The sequence below is a fragment of the Chlorocebus sabaeus genome, chromosome 14 (assembly GCF_047675955.1).
Source record: "Chlorocebus sabaeus isolate Y175 chromosome 14, mChlSab1.0.hap1, whole genome shotgun sequence".
NCBI classification, from domain to species: domain Eukaryota; kingdom Metazoa; phylum Chordata; class Mammalia; order Primates; family Cercopithecidae; genus Chlorocebus; species Chlorocebus sabaeus.
In genome coordinates, this window is record NC_132917.1 from 63789185 (window position 1) to 63811380 (window position 22196).

Below are 22196 nucleotides of genomic sequence, written 5' to 3' on the forward strand. Positions count from 1 at the left end.
GCGGTTATCAGGGTTTCTGGGATTCTTTACTAGTTGTTGTCAGTGATTAACACTGAGAAGTTACCAGCTAAGTGAAGCCTGGATATTATGTATTTGTATATACATATATATAAAACATGTTCATAATAGGTACTCAGTAAATCTGAGTGATGGGTAATTACCATATGATAATAATCACTTTTTTGGTTTCGTTTTTTTTGAGACAGGGTCTTGCTGTGTCACGATCATGGCTCACTACAGCCTCAAACTCCTGAACTCAAGTGATCCTCTCGCCTTAGCCACCCAAGTAGCTGGGACCACAGGTGTGCATGCACCACTACACCCAGCTAATTTTTTATTTTTTGTAGAGATGGAGTCTCCCTATGTTGCCGAGGCTGGTCTCAAACTCCTGGGCTCAAGCAATCTTCCCACCTCAGCCTCTCAAACTGCTGGGATTATAACATGAGCCAATGCAGCCAACTATGATCACTTTTTATAAAAGATAAGCTCCAGCACTCACACGCATGCACACAGAATATAAATAATTCATCCTATATCTGTATTTTTAACTTGGTCTATAAGCTCATTCTAACTCTAATTTCTAATTAAGCTATACAATTATATTATTCTCTAATTCCATAGGATAGTAAACAATTATGGTGCTTGCTAAAGTCACATAGCTAGTGAAGAACTTCATAGGTCTGACAGCCCTTGAAATTTAAGATAATTTTGCTTCCTATAATCTGAGGAAAATGTATTCTAAACCAAGACTGTTAAGCAATGGCATCAACTTCATTCCACAGTTAAAACACATACCTCTTCTAAAACTTGACAGTCATCTTCCAGTGGTCTATTTAAGTCACTGTGAGAATAAGTAGAAAATTCTGCAATCATCATTTTATCTATCAGTTTTTCTAATTCACAAAGCTGTGATCCCAAATGCCTAAAAAGGAAGAGGAAAATGTTATATTTATATTCACAAAAAACTACAAATTCGCTCCACACAATCAAGGGAACTAGTAGGTAAAACTTTTCCAGCTGACAGTACCTGTGCAATAATGCAATGTTTTCAAAAAATGAAGTCCTTTAACTTACCAAAATAACTGCAAATATTTCATCTTCTAAATTCCATTTTTCTCTTTACAGTTGACCCTTGAACAACATGGGGGTTAGAGGCACCAAACACCAGTGTAATAAAAAATCTGTGGATAACTTCTGACTCCCCCAAAATTTAACTACTAATAGCTTATGTTGACCAGAAGCCTTACCAATAACATAAACAGTCAATAACACATTTTTTTCTATATTGTGCATACCATATACTATATTCTTACAATAAAGCTAGAGAAAATATGTTACTAAGGAAATCCTAAGGAAAAGAAAATATATTTACTATTAAGTGGAATCAGATCATCATAAAGGTCATCTTCACACTGAGTAGGCTGAGGAGGAGCAGGGAGAGGAGGGGTTGGTCTTGCTATCTTAAGGGTGGCAGAGGAGGTGGAAGTGGAGGCAGAAGAGGCAGACACACTGAGTATAACTTTACAGAAATGCATTGTAATTTCTGACTTTACTTTTTCATTTATCTAAAAATGTTTGTTTCTATATGGTACCGATCCTTCTTCTACCATTTGCTTTAGGTTCAGTGCCCATATCATAGAAGAGTCCATGTCATAAAAGAAGTCAAAGGCAGTCTTGAATAAAGCGAACTCTGCTGCCAGACTGTCTAATGTCATCTTGTTTTCTGGCACTGCTGCTTCTGTATCTTTTTCCTCATTCTCTGGCATTGGTTTGAGAACACTCATCTCCATCAAGTCATCTTCTGTTAATTCCTCTGGTGTGGTATCTATTAGCTGTTGAATTTCTCCAAGATTCTTATCTTGAAATCCTTCATTCCTCACCCATTTTTGTCACATCCACAATCTCTTTCATGATCTCCTTGATCGTCTCACAGCATCTGCACACAGTTTTCTCTAACAGGAATTTATTGTTTTGGGCTTTATGGTCTTCACAATTTTTTCTGTAACAATGATAGCATCTTCAGTGGTGTAATCCTTCCAGACTTTCGTGATGTTCTATCGGGGTTCTCTTCCATGGCACTGATAATCCTTTCTGCAGAGTAGTGTGTGTAATGAGCTGTAAAGGTACTTATGACTCTCTGATCTAGAAGCTAGATTAGAGATGTTGTGTTTGGGGCAAGGAGACCATTTTAATGCCTCTGGTGTTGAATTCATGGGGTTCTGGGTGGACAGCGCCATTGTTCAACACCAAAAGAACTTTAAAAGGCAGTCACTTTTTGGCAAGGTACTTATTGACTTCAGAGACAAAGCATCAATGGCACCAATCCAGAAAAAGTGTTCTCATCCAGGTCTTTTGTTGTGTAAGCAAAAAACTGGCAGCTGTTATTTATCTTTTCCCTTTGAAGCTTGTGGGCTAGCAGCTTTATAGATAAGGGCAGTCCTTATCACAAACCTGACTTCATTTGCACAAAACAGTAAGAAATAGCCTATCCATTCCTGTCTTAAATCCTGGTGCTCACTTGTCTTCCTTACTAATAAATGTTCTTTGTGGCTTTTTTCCCCCAGAGTAGGGCACTTTTGTCTGCATTAAAACCTTTCAGGTAGATATTCTTTCTCCTCCATTATTTTCTAAATGGCATCCAGGAACTCATTTGCTGCCTCTTTGTCAGCAGAAGCTGCTTCTCCTATTATCACGACTTTTCTGTAAGCCAAACCTCTAAAATTATCAAACTATCCTTTGCTGGCATTAAGTTCTCCAGCTTTAGATCCTTCACTTTCCTTTTGCCTTAAATTATCATTTGATATCTTAGCTTTTTCTCAAATAATATTAGAGTCTATAGGCATGCCTTTCTCATAGTAAGCCTGCACCTACATAAAATCTGAATTTTCAATACTGGATAAAAAGGTACTTGCAAAAAGTACAAGGCTTTTGTAAATGCTATTGTAGCTAGAGTGAGGACTTGACAACTTTTTTTTTTTTTTTAAACAATCGTGGGCAACCACAACTGCAGACCTCAATCTACTATACACATCAAGGAATTAAACTTTTTATTGTAAATGTCATCATTTCTCTCTGCTTCTTGGGAGTACTTCCAGCATCACCAGTGAACTTAGTTTGGGTCCCATGGTGTTATTCAAGGTGTACAGCATGTATTAAAAACAATAAAAACATGCAAAAACTGTAAGAGATCACCTTTTACTGTGATACTCAATTTACTGGAGAGAGGAACTACTCAAACATAGATGACTAGCATCACTTGAGCTCATCACAGTAGCAACTGGAGGTGGCTATGAAATTATTACAGGGGTATAATATGTACCAAAGTTTTTTGCAGGTATGATTTAATATTGCATGAATGGGGCCATGTACAGTCTGTAAGTTTTGATAAATTTTAACTTTTTTGACAAGCAATTATGATATAGTTTATTGCTTTCTAGTATATGCTAGCTATTTCAAGATAACATGGCTTTAAATCAAATGATGAACATTTAAAAAGTTTGAACTCCTAAGGACATATATTGTTTTGAAGAATTTCAGAAATTAAAACAAAAATCTTCCTTTGTCTTCTAAATAAATATAAAATGCATTCTTCTAAATAAACATAAAATTCAGTTATTCAGGGTACTATTTTGAGACACTTCGGACCTAACTTTTTAAAAAAATTACAAAAAAGCCTTTTTCTCTTTCTAGGTAGAGCAATGGTAGATATAATACTATTGCCTTCTGACAAAGCTCTTCCTAAATTGAAAGACTGTTTACCTACTGTAGGAGCATTAAAACATTTGAGAGAACGGTATTCAGCAAAGATCACTACAGCAGGAAATCATTGTAAAATGTAAGCTTCTTTGTTCATATTTGATTATTGTCTGTGTTGTCTGTTTTCATAGTTAACACACTATTGTGTTTTCAGACTCAGCATTCGAAAATTATTTTAATGTGACAAGATAAAATTTTATGTTATATCATGATTGCAAATGTGTCTATTGATAAGAATTTAGATGTTTTGTATTTTATATTTATGTTTCTGAGATATTTAAGTTTTTAGTAAATATTGATGCTTTAATTTTTTTTATTAAGTTCTAGGGTACATGTGCACAACATGCAGGTTTGTTACATAGGTATACCTGTGCCATATTGGTTTGCTGCACCCATCAACTTGTCATTTACATTAGGCAGTTCTCCTAATGCTATCCTCCCCGCAGCCCACCACCCCCGACAGGCCCCAGTGAGTGATGTTCCCCTCCCTGTGTGCGGGCTCTTTTTTGGTTCCATATAAAGATTAGTTTTTTCCAATTCTGTGAAGAAAGTCAGTGGTAGCTTGATGGGGATGGCATTGAATCTATAAATTACTTCGGGCACTATGACCACTTTCACGATATTGATTCTTCCTATCCATGAGCATGGACTGTTTTTCCATTTGTTTGTGTCCTCTCTTATTTCCTTGAGCAGTGGTTTGTAGTTCTCCTTGATGAGGTCCTTCACATCCCTTGTAAGTTGGATTCCTAGGCATTTTATTCTCTTTGTAGCAATTGTGAATGGGAGTTCACTCATGATTTACTTCTCTGTTTGTCTATTATTGGTATATAGGAATGCTTGTGATTTCTGCATATTGATTTTGTATCCTGACACTTTGCTGAAGTTGCTTATCAGCTGAAGGAGATTTTGGGCTGAGATGACGGGGCTTTCTAAATATATAATCATGTCATCTGCAAACAGAGACAATTTGACTTCCTCTTTTCCTAACTGAATACCATTTCTTTCTTTCTTTTGCCTAACTGCCCTGGCCAGAACTTCCAATTCAACTATGTTGAATAGGAGTGGTGAGAGACGGCATCCTTGTCTTGTGCTGGTTTTCAAAGGGAATGCTTCCAGTTTTTGCCCATTCATTATGATATTGTCTGTGGGTTTGTCATAAATAGCTCTTATTATTTTGAGATACATTCCATCAATACCTAGTTTATTGATAGTTTTTAGTATGAAAGGCTGTTGAATTTTTTCAAAGGCCTTTTCTGCATCTATTGAGATAAACATGTCGTTTTTGTCATTGGTTCTGTTTATGTGATGGATTACATTTATTGATTTGTGTATGTTGAACCAGCCTTGCATCCCAGGGATGAAGCCAAATTGATGGTGGTGGATAAGCTTTTTGATGTGCTGCTGGATTCGGTTTGCCAGTATTTTATTGAGGATTTTCTCATCGATGTTCATCAGGGATATTGGCCTAAAATTTCCTTTTTTTGTTGTGTCTCTACCAGGCTTTGGTATCAGGATGATGCTAGCCTCATAAAATGAGTTATGGAGGATTCCCTCTTTTTCTATTGGTTGAAACAGTTTCAGAAGGAATGGAACCAGCTCCTTTTTGGTGTTATTTAAGGTGTACAGTATGTATTAAAAATAAAAAATAAAAATACGCAAAAACTGTGAGAGATCACTTGTTACTGTAATAATTTACTGGAGAGAGGAACTGGTCAAATACAGATAACTAGCATCACTTGAGCTTACCACAGTAGCAACAGGAGGTGGCTATGAAATTATTACAGTGGTACACTATGTACCATAGCTAGTTTTTTGGAGTTATGATTTAATACTGCATGAATGGGGCCATGTACAGTCCATGTGCAAGCTTTGATAAATTTTAACTGTTTAAATATATTTGATGGTAGTAAATGATAAAGTAGACTAGTACCTACATATATTTTATGCATTCATGGCATATATATTTCTAGGCTATGTGGAAAGTTTTTTCAAACTTTCACAAATCTCCAAAAACGTTTCCAATATATTTACTGAAAAAAAAATCTGTGTATAAATGGACCCACAAGTCCAAACCCATGTTGTTCAAGGTCAAAGGTATATCTTTAGCCTCCAAATAAATGTGTTCTAGAAAACCTGGTTACTGGGCATGATTGTTACCACAGACAAAATATTGACATTCCAAGTCCTTTCCTTATTAACCATTTACTAAATGTCAGTGGTGGTAGCTCCCCAATCATTCATTTATTCAACAAACATTTCTGCCTACCCTGCACTAGGCCCTGTCCTGGGTGCAAATAAATATCTGAAGGACTATATGTACAGACGGACTCAATTCAATCTTTCCCATAATCAGTTTGAGTTACTGTGTAACATCCCTTAAGTCATTAAACTGAAAGTCATTGAAACACAGACTGAAAAATGTAAGGATGAAGTACTTTCATATACAAAGGGATTTTTGCCATACTTTCAAATAGCTGTATAAAAGCAATGAGCTAAAGAAGCCTAGCTGGTCCAAAGAATTTCAAAACTTAAGTGAAAGAGTCCAATGGAACATGTTTATATCTCAGTGGAAAAAAATGTTTTAAGCTCTATTTTGAGGGGCAGTTTTAAAACATTTAAATATTACATTAAAATTTTAAAAAACATTTAAAATATATCTACACTACATTTATTTGAAAAAGAAATCCTTAATATTGACAACTGTATCTACGAAGAAAGATGAGATATAACACAATTTTTAAAAAGTTAGTTAAAACCATTTGACCTTTTGGGTAGATGCATTATTCTTCTTTTACAAACAATATATGGTAAGTAGGAGTAGTGATAATTATGAAACAAATCTGATAAGTGAAATAACATAAAAGTTTGCATTTTACAACATGAAAATTGTATTTCTTATAGTTAATAGACTAAAAAGGTTCTCATAAATGGCATCAATATCTTACAGTAGACTAATTTAGAATAGATCCACCAGTACAAACTAAAACATTGTCACAAGAGGAATTTGGCAGTATCTAGCAAAATTACAGAGGAATTTTGACCTAGGAATCTCACTTCTTAGAATCTGTCTCAAAGATGCATGAGCAAAAATACCAAAGAACATACATTAACTGCCCTTCTATTGGTAACTGTAACGGAATAGAAACAACCCAAATGCTGACCAATGGGGAATGGTTGAATAAATCACAATGCATTTATTTTAAATAGATATTACTTTTAAAAGAATTGATAAATACCTATACATACTGCTACAGAGCAGTTTTTTTTTTTCATTATTTCCCCTCCAGAAGCCCTTTCTAATCTCACACACAATCCCATGAAATTTTTAATTTTTTTTTTTTTTTTTTTTTCTCGACAGAGTCTCCCTCTGTTGCCTAGGCTGGAGTATAGTGGCGCAATCTCAGCTCACTGCAACCTCCACCTCCCAGGTTCAAGCAATTCTTGTGCCTCACCCTCCCAAGTAGCTAGGAATAAAGGTATGTGCCATCACACCTAGCTAATTTTTGTATTTTTAGTAAAAGACAGGGTTTTACCACGTTGGCCAGGCTGGTTTCAAGCTCCTGACCTCAAGTGGTCCACCCTCCTTGGCCTCCCAAAGTACTGGAATTAGAGGCATGAGCCACCGTACCCAGTCACCCCTATGAAATTTTAATGCCACAAATATATTATATATCTGTTTATGTACTATGGCCCTTTGAAGGGTCACAAACCATTGTTATATTCAAGATTTTTTTTCACCTTTCAAGAGCCAATGTTTGCCCTCTTGAGGTAGTATCTCCCATTGAGAATGCATGCTGTAGAGCATGTACAATATCCAGAGTATATTGTAAGGTAAATACAGCAAGGTGGAGAACAGTATCTACAGTGGGCTAATGCTTATCTGAGAGACAGACAGATAGATGGATGGATGGACAGATATAAACTAAAACTTTTAAATGGCAACTTATCATAGGGGTTGTGGGGGAGAAAAAATGGGGTCATACTGATACTTCCAATTTAAATTCAAGACTATATGGTTTTACTACTTCAATCTTACATATGTATTTCCTTTTAATCAGGCTGAAAATTGTGATTACTAATGACACTAACACAATTCATCATTTGTTTTATCCCACAACATACACAGATTGTCTCAGAACAATATTATTAATACAAACAATATAGGACTTTTTCCTCTTTTCCTTAAGATATATCCCATATAAGATGAACAGTTAAATTACTGTTTTAAAGTCACTTAAAAAAGAAAATTATTTCCCAGTTCTGTCCACTACGAAAGCCTAGAAATAATGGCCAATCCAGTAGCAAGAACACGCCTACTACCCAGATGGATTTCTAAATACTATTTCCTACTAAAAGAAAGTAGGGCTCCTTAGACAAATGGCAGATTACAGGTCTGGGGTAGCAAATGTATAATATAAACATCCTGTCATAACACAAAGTAAGAAAACTGTCAATAACTACCTACGAAATCATGTCAAAAGACTCAAGAATGAACTTGAGGAGGTTCCTACAAATGACAATTCAATTTGAACATTGATAAAAATTAAAAAGCAAAGAAGCTAAAACACTTTGAAAGCATATAAATCCATGTATTTATAATATCTTTAAAAATTCATCAGTTATCTTTGGAGGATGCTAGATTTCCAATTCATTATTTTGAAAACAGCTAAATAAAGGAAAAGAATCTAGCATTTATCCTGTCTAATCTTATAAGAACTGTCCTTCAAAGGGTGACCAAATAATTGTTATGGGGAAACATCAACTCATAGAAATGTTACAGTGAATAAGAAAGTGGGACAGAATTAAAGTATCATAATTTGTAGCCCATAATTAATGATAAATCTAGACGATTGTTAAATGGCTGCTAATCATCAAAAGAGAGATTTTTATGCTTCTTGACTGAAATACACACCACTGTCTATTAGGTGCTCTTGTCAAAAAGTAAAATTTAAAGCTACTCAGGCTTTTAAATCTAACTATCAATTACAGAGAATATAGGTGAAAAAATAACATGCTAAACATGGAAACACAGTTTACACAATCCAAACTATGAGAAGCACTATAAGACAATCCAGTTTCTTCTATTAATATTTTGAAAGAAAATTAGAATGGATAACTATGGATCAAAAACCACTTGAGACATATCAACCAACTGCAATATATAGATATTATTTGGACCCTGATTACAATAAACACACTGTAAGGAAGAATTTTGAGACAAACACGAAAATCTGAACACTGACTAGCTATATTTGAAAATATAAATGAAGGCCGGGCGTGGTGGCTCAAGCCTGTAATCCCAGCACTTTGGGAGGCTGAGACGGGCGGATCCCGAGGTCAGGAGATCGAGACCATCCTGGCTAACAAGGTGAAACCCCGTCTCTATTAAAAAAATACAAAAAACTAGCCGGGCGTGGTGGTGGGCACCTGTAGCCCCAGCTACTTGAGAGGCTGAGGCAGGAGAATGGCGTAAACTCAGGAGGCGGAGCTTGCAGTGAGCTGAGATCCGGCCACTGCACTCCAGCCTGGGCGACAGAGCGAGACTCTGTCTCAAAAAAAAAAAAAAAAAAAGAAAATATAAATGACATTAGAGTTTTTTTTTTAAAAATACTTATCTTTCAAAGATACCTAATGAAATATTTATGAATGAAACAAAATGTTTGGGGTTAGTTTCAAAATAATACAGGATATAGATAACACAAACTTGGCTTTGCATTGACAACTTAAAGATGATAAACAATTTATCTAGCTTCCTATAATTCTTTTCATATAATTTCCTTTAGTTTTGTGTATGTTTGAGTCTTTGTAAGTTTTTTTTTAAAAAAAAAAAAACAGTGACAGTGTAGGATATAAATTTAGACCTAATATTGTTTGGCTCTCAATTATTTTTATGAAGACCATTGATTATTTTTTAATGCAGACTAGAGGTTAGCACTCAGGTATGTGTTACCTTCAAGTATAAATACTCTTCAACAAATTACCATAAAGAATTATGGTGGGAGGTCCATATGACTATATCTACTGATATTTGAGCATCAAAATAATAAAACTTCCTGTCATTTCAGCATAACTTAAATGCAGTGTTCTATTTGACCTTAGATATTATTTTAAATAACTTGAGTAGCTTCATTTTTATGCATCCTTAAAGTAATTTTAAAGTTTAATTATCTAATATAGATTATATAATTAACTTAATAAAGAACTTCAATACTAACACCAAATAGTATTTATTTTATAATCACAGGTATTTTATATATGCAAGAATTTATCTAAACAAATCCTTAAATGCAACTTTCAGAACTATAATATTTTTCACCTATTCATCCTCAATCTAATTGTTCTTTTATATTCTCGGCTACTTTGACAATAGACGTAATAAAAATGACGTACGCATTATTATTAATCTTAACAAAAATATTTAAGATAAATCTGCTAACACCTTGTTTTAAAAGTATGTATCCTAATAATCACATACAGTAATTTAGAGTGGTGACAGAATCTACCGAAATGACAACTAAAATATCACTTTCTGAAAAATATATCCAGCTAAGTAAACTGAAACAATCCCAATACTTTCTACTTAGATATGCCTCAATTTGCACGTTAATTCAGACCTTCTACTAAGTTGTATGTTCAATACAGTTACCTCTGTGCTGTTCTTATCAGAAAACCTTGTATATCAATAAACTCTGTAGCAATTCTAGTTTCATCAAATAGCAAGAAGTCTGATTTCTTCATCACAAAACATATAATGTGGATGTCTTCTTACCACAATATTTTAAAATCTAAATTATAGGAGATTTAAGGTCAAATAATATGTTAAATACCTTTTGATAGATCTAATAATAAAGATCCCTTATATGGAATCTCAAGGTGATCACTAATCAATGAAATCATAATAAACTGGAACCCATAATAAACTGAGTGTTTTGCATCTTTTCTTTCAAAAAAAAAAAAAAAAAGGCTTACAAGTAGAAAACAAGCTAGCTGCAGTAATTTTTAAGCCAAAATCCATTAATATGGTAGTTCCTGGCTGCTGAGCAAACCTATAGCTCAATTGCCCACAGTTTGTACAATTAAATTAGTATTGATGTTCAGAGTGATCTATTTGAGGTCCTATAAGATCCTCAAACAAATCTATTAAAAAGCATAGCTCTCAAATCCAGAGAGACCCAAGTTGAATCTCTACTGTACTGTTACTTAACTTGCTATATGACCTCAGTTTTCCTATCCATAAAGTGTGGGTAACATTCCCTATCTCACAGTTTTTTGCGGAGTGGGCGATGTCCATATACTTAGCACAGTATCTGGTACAGAATACTTAAGTATTCAATATATGTCCTCTGTTGTAGAATGGTGGTGGTAGCAATCATGGTATGAAGTAATAGGAAAAGAATGTTAACAACAATGATGAAAACTAAGAGTTTCTACACAAAGCTTTACAATAAGAAAGAGCAAATAACAACACTACAGTACTAAGTTTCAAGGTAACTAAAGATTTTCTGTATCAAAATCTGCAAGATATCAACATTCAAATGCATTTTGTGGGTTCATAATGAGACTTCTGTACTACATGTGCTTAAGCATTTGAATGCCATTAGCCTCGGCAATACTTTTAGTTAAATTACTATATAAATGATATATATTGTTTCAATGATTATCATTTTATTGGTAATAGATAGCAAAATTTCATTGCATATGTAATGGTTAAAAATATTTATATCCTGACCAGGCACAGTAGCTCACGCCTGTAATCCCAGCACTTTGGGAGGCCAAGGTGGGCGGATCATGAGGTCAGGAGATGGAGACCATCCTGGCTAACATGGTGAAACCCTGTCTCTACTAAAAATACAAAATATTAGCTGGGTGTGGTGGCAGGCGCCTGTAGTCCCAGCTACTTGGGAGGCTGAGGCAGGAGACTGGCGTGAACCCGGGAGGCGGAGCTTGCAAGTGAGCCGAGATCACGCCACTGCACTCCGGCTGGGGCAACAGAGCGAGACTCCGTCTCAAAAAAAAAAAAAAAAAAAAAAATATGTCCTAATAATTAAAATCACCTAATTCTGCAATAATTCAGGCAGTAAAATCATTCAAAATTTTTTAAATTTATAAATTGAATAAATGTACAAAAGAATTATAATTATGAATTATGCAGTGAGTCAATATTACCCTTCAAGTTCTGAAGAGGGGAAATCAAACTTTGGAACTTACACAGATACATCATACCCCCAAATCCATTAGTAGAAACCTCTTTGAATAGAGACAGGAAGATGTGTTAGTTGAAAATTTTGTTTTAGAAAGAACAAATTTATATAGGAAGATGCTACCACTTTAATTACAAATCATGAAAAAGTTGAGAACCCAACAGTAGTTATAAACCAGGCTTCTCAATTATGGTGCACATTAGTATTTCCCAGGGAGCTTTCAAAAAAATACAGATGCTCAAGCCTTAACCTCTGGAAAGTCTGACTTAATTGGCTGGGTGGGGTATGGCACACTTCTTTAAAAGCTCTTTTGGAGATGTTATTATGCAGCCAGGATTAAGAACTACAGTCATATAGACTATAAATGGGAAATTAGGGACAACGATTATAGATGGGGAAAAAAAAAGAGTGGAATAAAGTGTCAAGATACATTTGGTAATATACTGAATAATTCATAGATTTTACAAATATGTATTAAGATGTGTACAACATAGCTCTTATCCAAGACATTTAAATTCAAAGCCCAATAGAAAGATCTAAAATAAAAACACAAACCATAACAAAACATGGTAGGAGACTGTAAAATTTCATTAGAGAATATAAACAAGGTGCTCTGGGAGCTCAGAAGTCACCAAAAATGTTTACATAAAAAATAATTTCAAAGTCAAAAAATACAAAAGGAATGAGAAAAAAGAATACATACATAAGCATTATTTGCTACTAATGACTAGAAAAAATGTGATGTTAGGTTAATAGTACACAGAAAAATGGCAGACAAATAATATTAAAATTCCTTTTTGAAAATAGAGATTTGCATTTGTGATAGTTTAACTACTGGAAAATTTTGGTATGAAAATTTCCTTTAGAAGCAATAGAACCAGTCTGGGCAACATAGAAAGACCTTATCTCTACAAAAAAATAAAAAAAATTAGCCTGGCATGGTGGCACAGACCTATAGTCCTAGCTACCCAGGAGGCTGGGGCAGGAAGATTACTTGAGCCCAGGAGTTCAAGGCTCCTCCATAGTTGAGCTATGATCGCACCATTGCACTCCAGCCTGGGTGACAGGGCAAGACTGCATATATATGTATTAAATAGAGCATTTTTAAAAAGCAATAGAAAGAACATTATAGCCAAAAGCAAAACCTGGACTAAGATCCATAAAATGGAAAGACTATTAACAAATAAATTCAAAAGAATCCTTTGCTTGTCCTACTGAAAGATTTCTTATTTCAAGTAAGACCCTATGCTTAGTATATGGCCCACAAAATGACTAAAATGTGGCCTCTGATATAAAAAAGACAAAAGCGTGTGAAATTCAAGTAGAATATTTCTTCTTTCCTAATGGGAGAGTATAATTATCTCTTATGCTTATGTTACCATAAGAGACTTCCAATACATATTTTCCTGGATAAAAATCAATCTATAAAGCATCCGAAACTAATTCTTATGCTTCTAAATAAAGTTAAATGGCCTTAAATATATCTGTGAAGCTATACAAGAAAGTAACTAATGTTGATATTTAACAACCTTTAGCAAAAGGAAAGATAAAGTCAAGAAAGTAAATCATCATACAGGATTTGACAGAAATTTAAAACAAAACACAAACAAAAGAATGGGGTTACAATAACAAGTCTTAAACTACTTCAAGTATGATTCAGTATTCTTCCTTGATTATAAAAACATTTTCTTTTAGACTACTTTTGTTTTTGAAAATAATTTGCTATATGTTTATCAGAAGTTAGAGACTCAAGTTCTGATACCAAACTTTTAAACAGTTATAAACATTGGAACTAACGTTTGATAGGAAACTTTACAGAAATGTTTTACATGAAGAAGTAATATTCTTTACACATGTGATTCTAAAAAAAAAAAAAAATAGAAAGATATTGAGCAAAATGTAGAAAATCAGAACATCTGAAAGTCTTTTTAAAAATCATAGACATTTTTGGCCGAGCATGGTGGCTAAGGCCTGTAATCACAGCACTCTGCGGGGCCAAGGAAGGCAGATGGTTTGAGCTCAGGAGTTTGAGACCAGCCTGGGTAACATGGCAAGATCCCGTCTACTAAAAATAAAAATCAGGCCAGGCATGGTAGCTCACACTTGTAATCCCAGCACTTTGGGAGGCCGAGATGGGCAGATCACCTAGGTCAGAAGTTCGAGACCAGCCTGGCTAATATGATGAAACCCTCTCTCTACTAAAAATACAAAAATTAGCTGGGCACGGTGGCGGACACCTGTAATCCCAGCTACCAGGGAGCTGAGGCAGGAGAATTGCCTGAACCCGGGAGGTGGAGGTTGCAGTGAGCCAAGATCGTGCCACTGTACTCCAGCCTGGGCAACAGAGCTAGACTCCATCTCAAAAACATAAAAAATAAATAAATAAAAATTAGTTGGGCAGGGTGGTATGTGTTTTTTAATCCCATCTACTCAGGAGGCTGAGGTGAGAGAATGGCTAGAGCCGGTGGTAGGTGGGGGGACTGAAGGTGGGAGCAGAGGTTGCAATAAGCTGAGAGCACACCACTGCACTCTAGCCTGGGCAACAGAGCGAGACCCTGTCTCGAAATAAATAAATAAATTAATTAATTAATTAATTAATTTAAAAAAGACATTTTTAAATGAAGAATATTTTATACTTTGAGTTAAGTTACCAAAAAAAGTAAGGTTGAAAACAAAGGTAAGCTCTTCCTTGAGCTCATAATAAATACAAGATTATGAAATGTTTATTCTGTAGCCCAATAAATCATAAACTACTGAGAATAAATAAATATCCAACCCACTTCTTAAAATCACTTTTCATGAGTATTGACCATAAACTCTGAGTCAAGGAAAACAAAAGTAAACTGCACGAACTTTGAGGTAAAAATTAGAATAGTTTGAGAATTTGTGTTTGCCAAGGCAGCATTCAATCTTTGATTCCACTTCTCAGCCCTGTACTATCTACAGGATATTGGCTCCCAATATTCATCAACACTCACGATGTTATACAGTAAGTGATAACTTAAAAATACAGCTTCTGTCATTACAGAAATTCATTTTTCTAAGGCAACGACAACACTGACATTTATTGAAAAAATATATACCACATACAAATTCAAAAAAGATAAATCCTTATAATTTCAGAGGTGAAAGAAAAATTAAAAATCATGTAGTTTTCCTGGGTTCCATGCTGGGGAATTCAAAGTAGACTTCAAAAAAGCATGAATCACCCAAAATTGATTGCAAAATTTTATGTACAGGTATATTTTTGTGGAAAGATGGTCCAACAGTAGTTTTCAATGGATTCTCAAAGAGGTTTGTGACTCAGAACGTTTTCTATAACCATCCATGTCTGGATTAGGTTCCACCCCTAAGGTCAGAGCTCCACAGCAATCTTTCCATTCATCACACTGTATTACATTATATAACTATGCAGTAATTTGTGTTTCCTTCCCCATGCCAAATAAATTGTAGAGACTTTTAGATCAATGAACATCTCTACTTTATTCCTGACTATATTCCCAGTATTCATTCTGTCTGGTACTTGACATGTAATAGGTGTTCAACAGCCATACCTTAACTGAATGAATCAATCAATTGTTCATCTAATTAAATTTTGTTCAAGCTTTAAAAATGTATCCTAAACATTCCAATTACATATCTTCAGTCAATAAGAATTTATAATTCAATTAAAATAAAATTTTTTGAGGCCAACTTTTCCATAATGGATTAAGTTTCAGAGCACATCTTCCATAAAACTTTATAGTCACTTACTAGTATGTGGTTTGGATGGTTTTCCCAGCAGATAGGAACTTCTACAAGGATACTGCAAGCCTGCTTAATGGAATGAAATTTTGACGGCTTGCAATTAGTCTATAAAATAAACACTTTGGAATGATTTCATATAAAATATCTAAAACCTAAGGTATTTTCAAAATAATAGGAGAAATTGGGTATTTTCTATCACTATGTTACATATTTTTTCTTTTGCAATTAGATAAAAAGACTGTGAATCAGAAATGAATTTTAATAATTATTCCATTTTAAATCTATTAAAGGTTTTTAACACAAACTTAATTTTAAATATACTGGTATTCTCTCCACCTTGACCTACCATTGTGACACAAAGCTATTTCAACATTTTCAAAATGTTATTTTTAATGTGACTGGCCTTGCATTTATCTCATCTCCTAGAAATTTTAATTTTGCTTCTCCATCCAAATGTCTCTGTAAATATTATTCCTTATGATTTTTGTTTTGCTAATACTGTAATATCAGATAACATCATTAAACAAATGATCAATCTGGAAGAAAAAATATCCATTTAACTTTAAATACATTCACATTTTTAACATTACATGCTAAATTTTATCCTTTAAAAATTTCTAACATTATTTCTAGTGGCTTACTTAATGGACATACCGGAAACTGTGAATGCCCTGAAGTTCCTGCTGTAGAACCTCTTGTGTTGTTGCTATTAAGTCCAATGCTCCAACAAATTCAGAAGTAGATAGTAACACCTGCACTGTAGGCTGAGTCTGGTGTACAGTGGCCATTAACTTCAGCTTATTGTATACTTTAACACAATTATTTCTGGTAAGTGCCAGTCTTAAAATGTGGAGTGATCCTTCACACATTACTTTATCAATCTGTGCAATTTTATCTCGAAGCATTTTTACAGCCTGGGAAGTTTTCTTGAGGTAGTCCTGCAACTCGTGTTGAGAGGTCATTGCATGAAAAAATGCTTCTGAACGTAGAGAGATCTGGTGAGCAATGTTTACTTCCACAATATCCAGATAATGGCTCAGCTTAAAAGGGAAGGAAAAAAAATATGAAGTATTATGAGCATACCTTCCTTGATTATCCAAATACTTTATGCCAATGATAAAAGATTTCTACATATACTTTAAATTTTATTGTGTGAATTGTTTGATTGTGAGATTCTTGAAATTGGGCACAACAAAATGGAAGGAAGATAAAGAGTACAGCCCAAAGATATAAATGTAAGACAAAAGAGTACAAGGTGATTTACTTTCCTCCTCTGTTCCTATTATTACCACTTTCCAAACACCAACTGCTTTCTAAAAGAGTACCCCACAGACATCTCAAATTACAATTCCAGTTTCATATATTCTAAGATCTGAGAGAAAGAGAATGATCTCCTTAGCCCCCAGCATCATCACACATCATTTATCTAACTAAATAGATGATTATACCTTCCATTTATTGACCTCCTCCTATGGATTAGGCACAGGTACTTTACACACATCTAATTTTTCTAATTTTAACAATCTTGAAATATAGATATTATTATTATCATTTTACAGATGAGGAAACACAAAGAGTCATGTACTTACTAAGTAGCAAAATTAAAATGTTGGTATATCTCTGACTGAAAAACTGAAGCTGTTTCTATTATACCATTCTGCCTCAAAGTGCTGAATAATCCAAGATAGGCTGATGGTTCAGTCACAAATTATAGACAAGGTACTATAATTCATTTGGATTTTTTCAGGATGCTTATTTTACATTTAAAAAGTGATTCTTTTATCAATTTATAAAACTCAGTTTATTTCCAACGTATTTTCCTCTTACAAGTTCGACAAACGCCTTAAACAATTAGCTCATATATATTTTATTAGTAGTACTACCAAGATTAATTCTTATATATTTAAAATGCTTTCTAAATTTCAAATATAGACTTCTAAAACTTGTTTATTTTTTCTTCCTTTCTAACTGCATATGCCTTTTTTGGCTATACTATCTTTCCATTTTTCACCCATTTTTTTACTTTGAGATTTTTTTAACCCACAGTTCAGACTTCAGGTATTATCTCTGAATGTCTCGGGATAATTCATAGTTTCAAAGGGTTAATGAACTTTCAACATTTAAGTCTCATAAGATTAGAAGAGACTATTTGGTCATCAAATCTGTTCCCTTAAGGAAACACAGAGTATCATTCATATTTTCAATAATGCTCCTTCAATAATCTTACAATATCTAAATAGGTTACAAACAAATTTTTCCATAGTTTAAATCTTGAGTTTATGCCCTTTTGCTCTTTCATCTTCAATATGGTTGTTCATTTATTCACTAAAAAAGCAAAATCAGCACAAATGTGCTAGGGTAAATTGCAAGGTAACATGGACGCAATTCCCAGAATAGTAAATGGAGAATAGATAACTTTAGGACAGTGCTACCCAGAATGTGATTTATATGCTGCTGCCAATCTGTGGACTGTTTAACACGGCCATAATAAAATAAAGAATTTTGCTAGAAAGTAAATCAACCACATCATTAAGCACACTGTATTTTTTTCACACTTTTTTAATGAGGTAAGCAGTGCAGTGATTTGCATTCCAGTGCAAACTCCTTATTTTACTGCAGACCAGTATTTTGCAGAGCACAATAGAATACAAATTTCGTTAATTATAGTTATAGCATCCTTGCTCTTTAAAGCGAACACGATAAACCAGCTGTTGTCCTCATAAAAGGAGTTTAAAAGTGCTCTCTTGGAATCCTGTCTTCTATTCCTATTCTAAGAACAGAGCAGGATGAAAAGGAGTCAGAATGTAAATATAGCAAATCTGATTCTGCAATTTACAAATAAAAAAAATTTCCATTACTTTAGTCACTTTAAACATTCAGCATAAGAAAAACATTTGAGTCTCAAAGATTTTTTGAATTTTCAATAATCCATTGATTTACTCTTTTCAAGGTATAACATTTTTATAGTTTATTTCCTATTAAAATGCTATAAAGGAAATAATTTTTAAATTATCTGCATTAAAAGTATCTTTGTATACTTTTAATATATAGATTGATAAGACTACTGGCTTTTGCTGTTTTTCTCTTTTTAAGGTATTATTCTATCAGGGCATATACTTAGAATATGAAAGCCTGTGTCTTGAGCAAGCCTGTGTCTCTCAACCCATGGTTTTTGTCAGATTTATGAATTTGTTCTTATGCATGGAAAAACCTTTTTATAGGTGAAAATGTTGCCAAAGGAAAAAGCTCATTTTCATTTTCAATTGTGAGAAAAGGAATACTCATGATTCCTTCCCCACATTTCTTCTTCTCTCCTCCCCAAGCTAGTCTTTTCTCCAGTTTCTGACGAGGACTGAACCAAATTTATTGATGTCTTCCTGAGACAAGCTTTCAGACTGCCAACGGATACCACTAAAGTAAAACAAAATCACTACTTCTCATTTTAAGAACTACCATCAGTTTTAGAAGAGCTCTAAACTGAATGCTAAGAAAGAACAGAGATGAAATGTCTTTAGAAGATTCTTGATAAGTAAATTATATTTAAAGGTCTAAATATTAAATGACTTTCAAGGTGTTGACTTCTGGACTATATAGAACATTGTAAAATGTAAAGAACTGCTGACTAGTAACATGTAAAAGACTAGGCTTTGCAAAGCTACAAAAACAAGAAGAATATTGTATTTCTTTAACTAAGATATTTTTGTTTCAAAATAATCATCCCTATGTGAAAATGAAGAAAAACAGTACCTCAGAAAACATTGGTTTTCTGTGCTTTAAATCATTCTTATAAAACTAAACCATATGGGCTGGGCACGGTGGCTCACACCTGCAATCTCAGCACTTTGGGAGGCCAAGGTGGGCAGATCATGAGGTCAGGAGTTCAAGACCAGCCTGGCCAACATGGTGAAGTTCCATCTCTACTAAAATACAAAAAATCAGCCAAGCATGGTGGTGCACACCTGTAGTCCCAGCTACTAGGGAGGCTGAGGAAGGAAAATCGCTTGAACCCAAGAGGTGGAGGTTGCGGTGAGTGGAGATTGTGCCACTGCACTCCAGCCTGGGCAATAGAGAGAGATTCTGTCTCAAAAAACAAATAAATAAAAATAAATAAAATTAGCCAATATGTAAATAAAATATCTGGGATAAATGCAAAGCAATTTATTGTGTTAGCTAATATATCCTTTCAATTAAAATTCCATCAACTGCTCTTTCAGGTAAGAAGTACTCAAATAGTAAGTTTTGCCTTATTCATCTGCACAACTTGTGTTCCACTGAGCCGAAATGCTGTTAGTTTATTAGTTAAGATTGGGAGGCTTATAGTTGTCAGTAACAACAAAAATGAATTTAAAAGTACAGCTTACTAAATAACTAAATCTGAACCCATGCAATCAGTACCGCTTAACTAGAATAGTTTCCTACATGGATGAAGTCAAAAAGAAATTACCTTTTCTTGAAGCAACTTTGAGGAAGCTGCATCACGATTTCCTTTTCCACCAGCAGTATTAAAATGAGACCATGGTAAAACTGAATTAAAAGTTAAGGAATCATCCAAGGCAAAATCTGGTTTCATAAAAATCTATTAAAAAAATGCATTTCCCTCAATTAGATAAGTATTTTCCTTATACCCATTATCTCTTCTAACATCATGATCATTAAACAAAATTAATGTGGATCTTGAGTATGAATAGCAAAAGCAAGTAATAACGGTTATTTACACAAATATCCATTAAGAAAAATGTGTAAATTTCTCACCAAGCTTAAAATACTCATAAAAGATAGAAAATGCTTTTTGCCTTTACCAATGGAGATGGTAATTCTATTACTACATGATCATACTCACTAATGCAGTCCTACAGGTACATACCAGAGGCAGATATAATACTTATCCTAAAATTTCCACATTATTTCCCACTGATAGTTTTTTAAAATGCCAAATATCAATTTCTCTAACCTATATTTCTATTTTCTCCTGCTCAAAATTGTTTTAAAATTAGTTTAGATTAAGCATACAATAAATATTAAAACCAAAACAAATTCAATTTTATGAATAGACTACTTTTCCCTTACATATCACGACCAGCTAGGCAACAAGACCTATCCGTTATATTTTGTAAATATCCCTTGAATCTCTGCTTTCCTGTATCTCCATAGCATTCAGCAGTTCAGCTCTTCAGTATCTCTGGATTACAGTAAATATCTATTTACTGATATCCTTCCCTAATCCATCCCCTATACTACTGTCAGAGATACTCCTCTAAAATGTTAAGTATAACTATATTAACTTCCCTGTTTAAAACTCTCAATAGATTCCCATGACCCACAGACCAAACTATTTAGAATGGCATCCAAAACCCTTCATTGTTTTCCTGGACCCACTTACCTCTTTGTATCTTGTCACTCCCACTATTTACCCACTACACTCTAGCAATATTCAATTCTCTTCCATACTTTTATTCTTTTTATAATGTATGTATTAATATATAAAGTATGGGCTGGGCGTGGTGGCTAACGCCTGTAATCCCAGCACTTTGGGAGGCCAAGGTGGGCGGATCAGGTGAGGTCAGGAAATCGAGACCACGGTGAAACTCTGTCTCTACTAAAAATACAAAAAATTAGCCAGGCGTGGTGGCAGGCGCCTGTAGTCCCAGCTACTCAGGAGGCTGAGGCAGGAGAATGGCATGAACCCAGGAGGCGGAGCTTGCAGTGAGCTGAGATCACGCCACTGCACTCTAGCCTGGGCGACAGAGCAAGACTCCATCTCAAAAAAAAAAAAAATATATATATATATATTTTATATATATATATAAAAAAAGTATGTATATCTTTATATACATACATCTGACCTAGAATGCCTTTTCTTATACATCTTCCTGAAAAACATGATGCAATCAAAAGGGCAAATGTGTCCTTCTTTATGCATGACACAATGACTCCCATCTCTGAACACAAATATATCATGCATACTTAATTATTTACCTCATAATTTATAGAAATTATTTATTTAGTATGCATATCTCCCCCTGGAGACCATATGTTCTTGCAGGGTTAGATTTATAGCTTATTTTTGTATCTCTAGTACGAAGCATAGGGCCTAAAACGTGGTTTAATCAATTTATGTATTTATTTATATACTGTATTTTATTTGCTGATTTATTTTAACTATATACAAAAATTAGAATGAATATGGTAGAAAAAAGTCTAACTAGAGACATGAGTAAATTTTCTAACCCCCGCTTTGGTATTGTAACTAAAAGTATTGATTAATTCAATAAATATTTACTGACTGTTTCCGATGCTAGGCACTGAAGGAGAAACAAAGATAATTTAATAAAGAGACCGTCATCTCATGGAGCTTCAATTCAAGGGATGTGATATAATATGTACATAAAATCTTATAAGGAGACTGGGCCCGGTGGTTCACGCCTGTAATCCCAGCACTTTCGGAGGCCAGGTGGGCAGATCACTTGAAGTCAGAAGTTTGAGACCAGCCTA

General features: G+C 34.2%; 1 protein-coding gene across 4 annotated transcripts in view; it reads right to left on the reverse strand.

Moving 5' to 3' along the window:
* VPS54 (VPS54 subunit of GARP complex) overlaps positions 1-22196 on the reverse strand; it is a 132090-nt gene that overhangs the window by 65499 nt on the left and 44395 nt on the right. For all 4 annotated transcript variants that reach the window (XM_007970455.3, XM_007970454.3, XM_007970457.3 and 1 more), the window contains 3 exons: positions 20149-20280; positions 16359-16744; positions 796-922 (listed from right to left, as the gene is read on the reverse strand). In XM_007970455.3, the coding sequence (XP_007968646.3) occupies positions 796-922; positions 16359-16744; positions 20149-20280 (645 nt within the window). The remainder of the gene's footprint in view (positions 1-795; positions 923-16358; positions 16745-20148; positions 20281-22196) is intronic.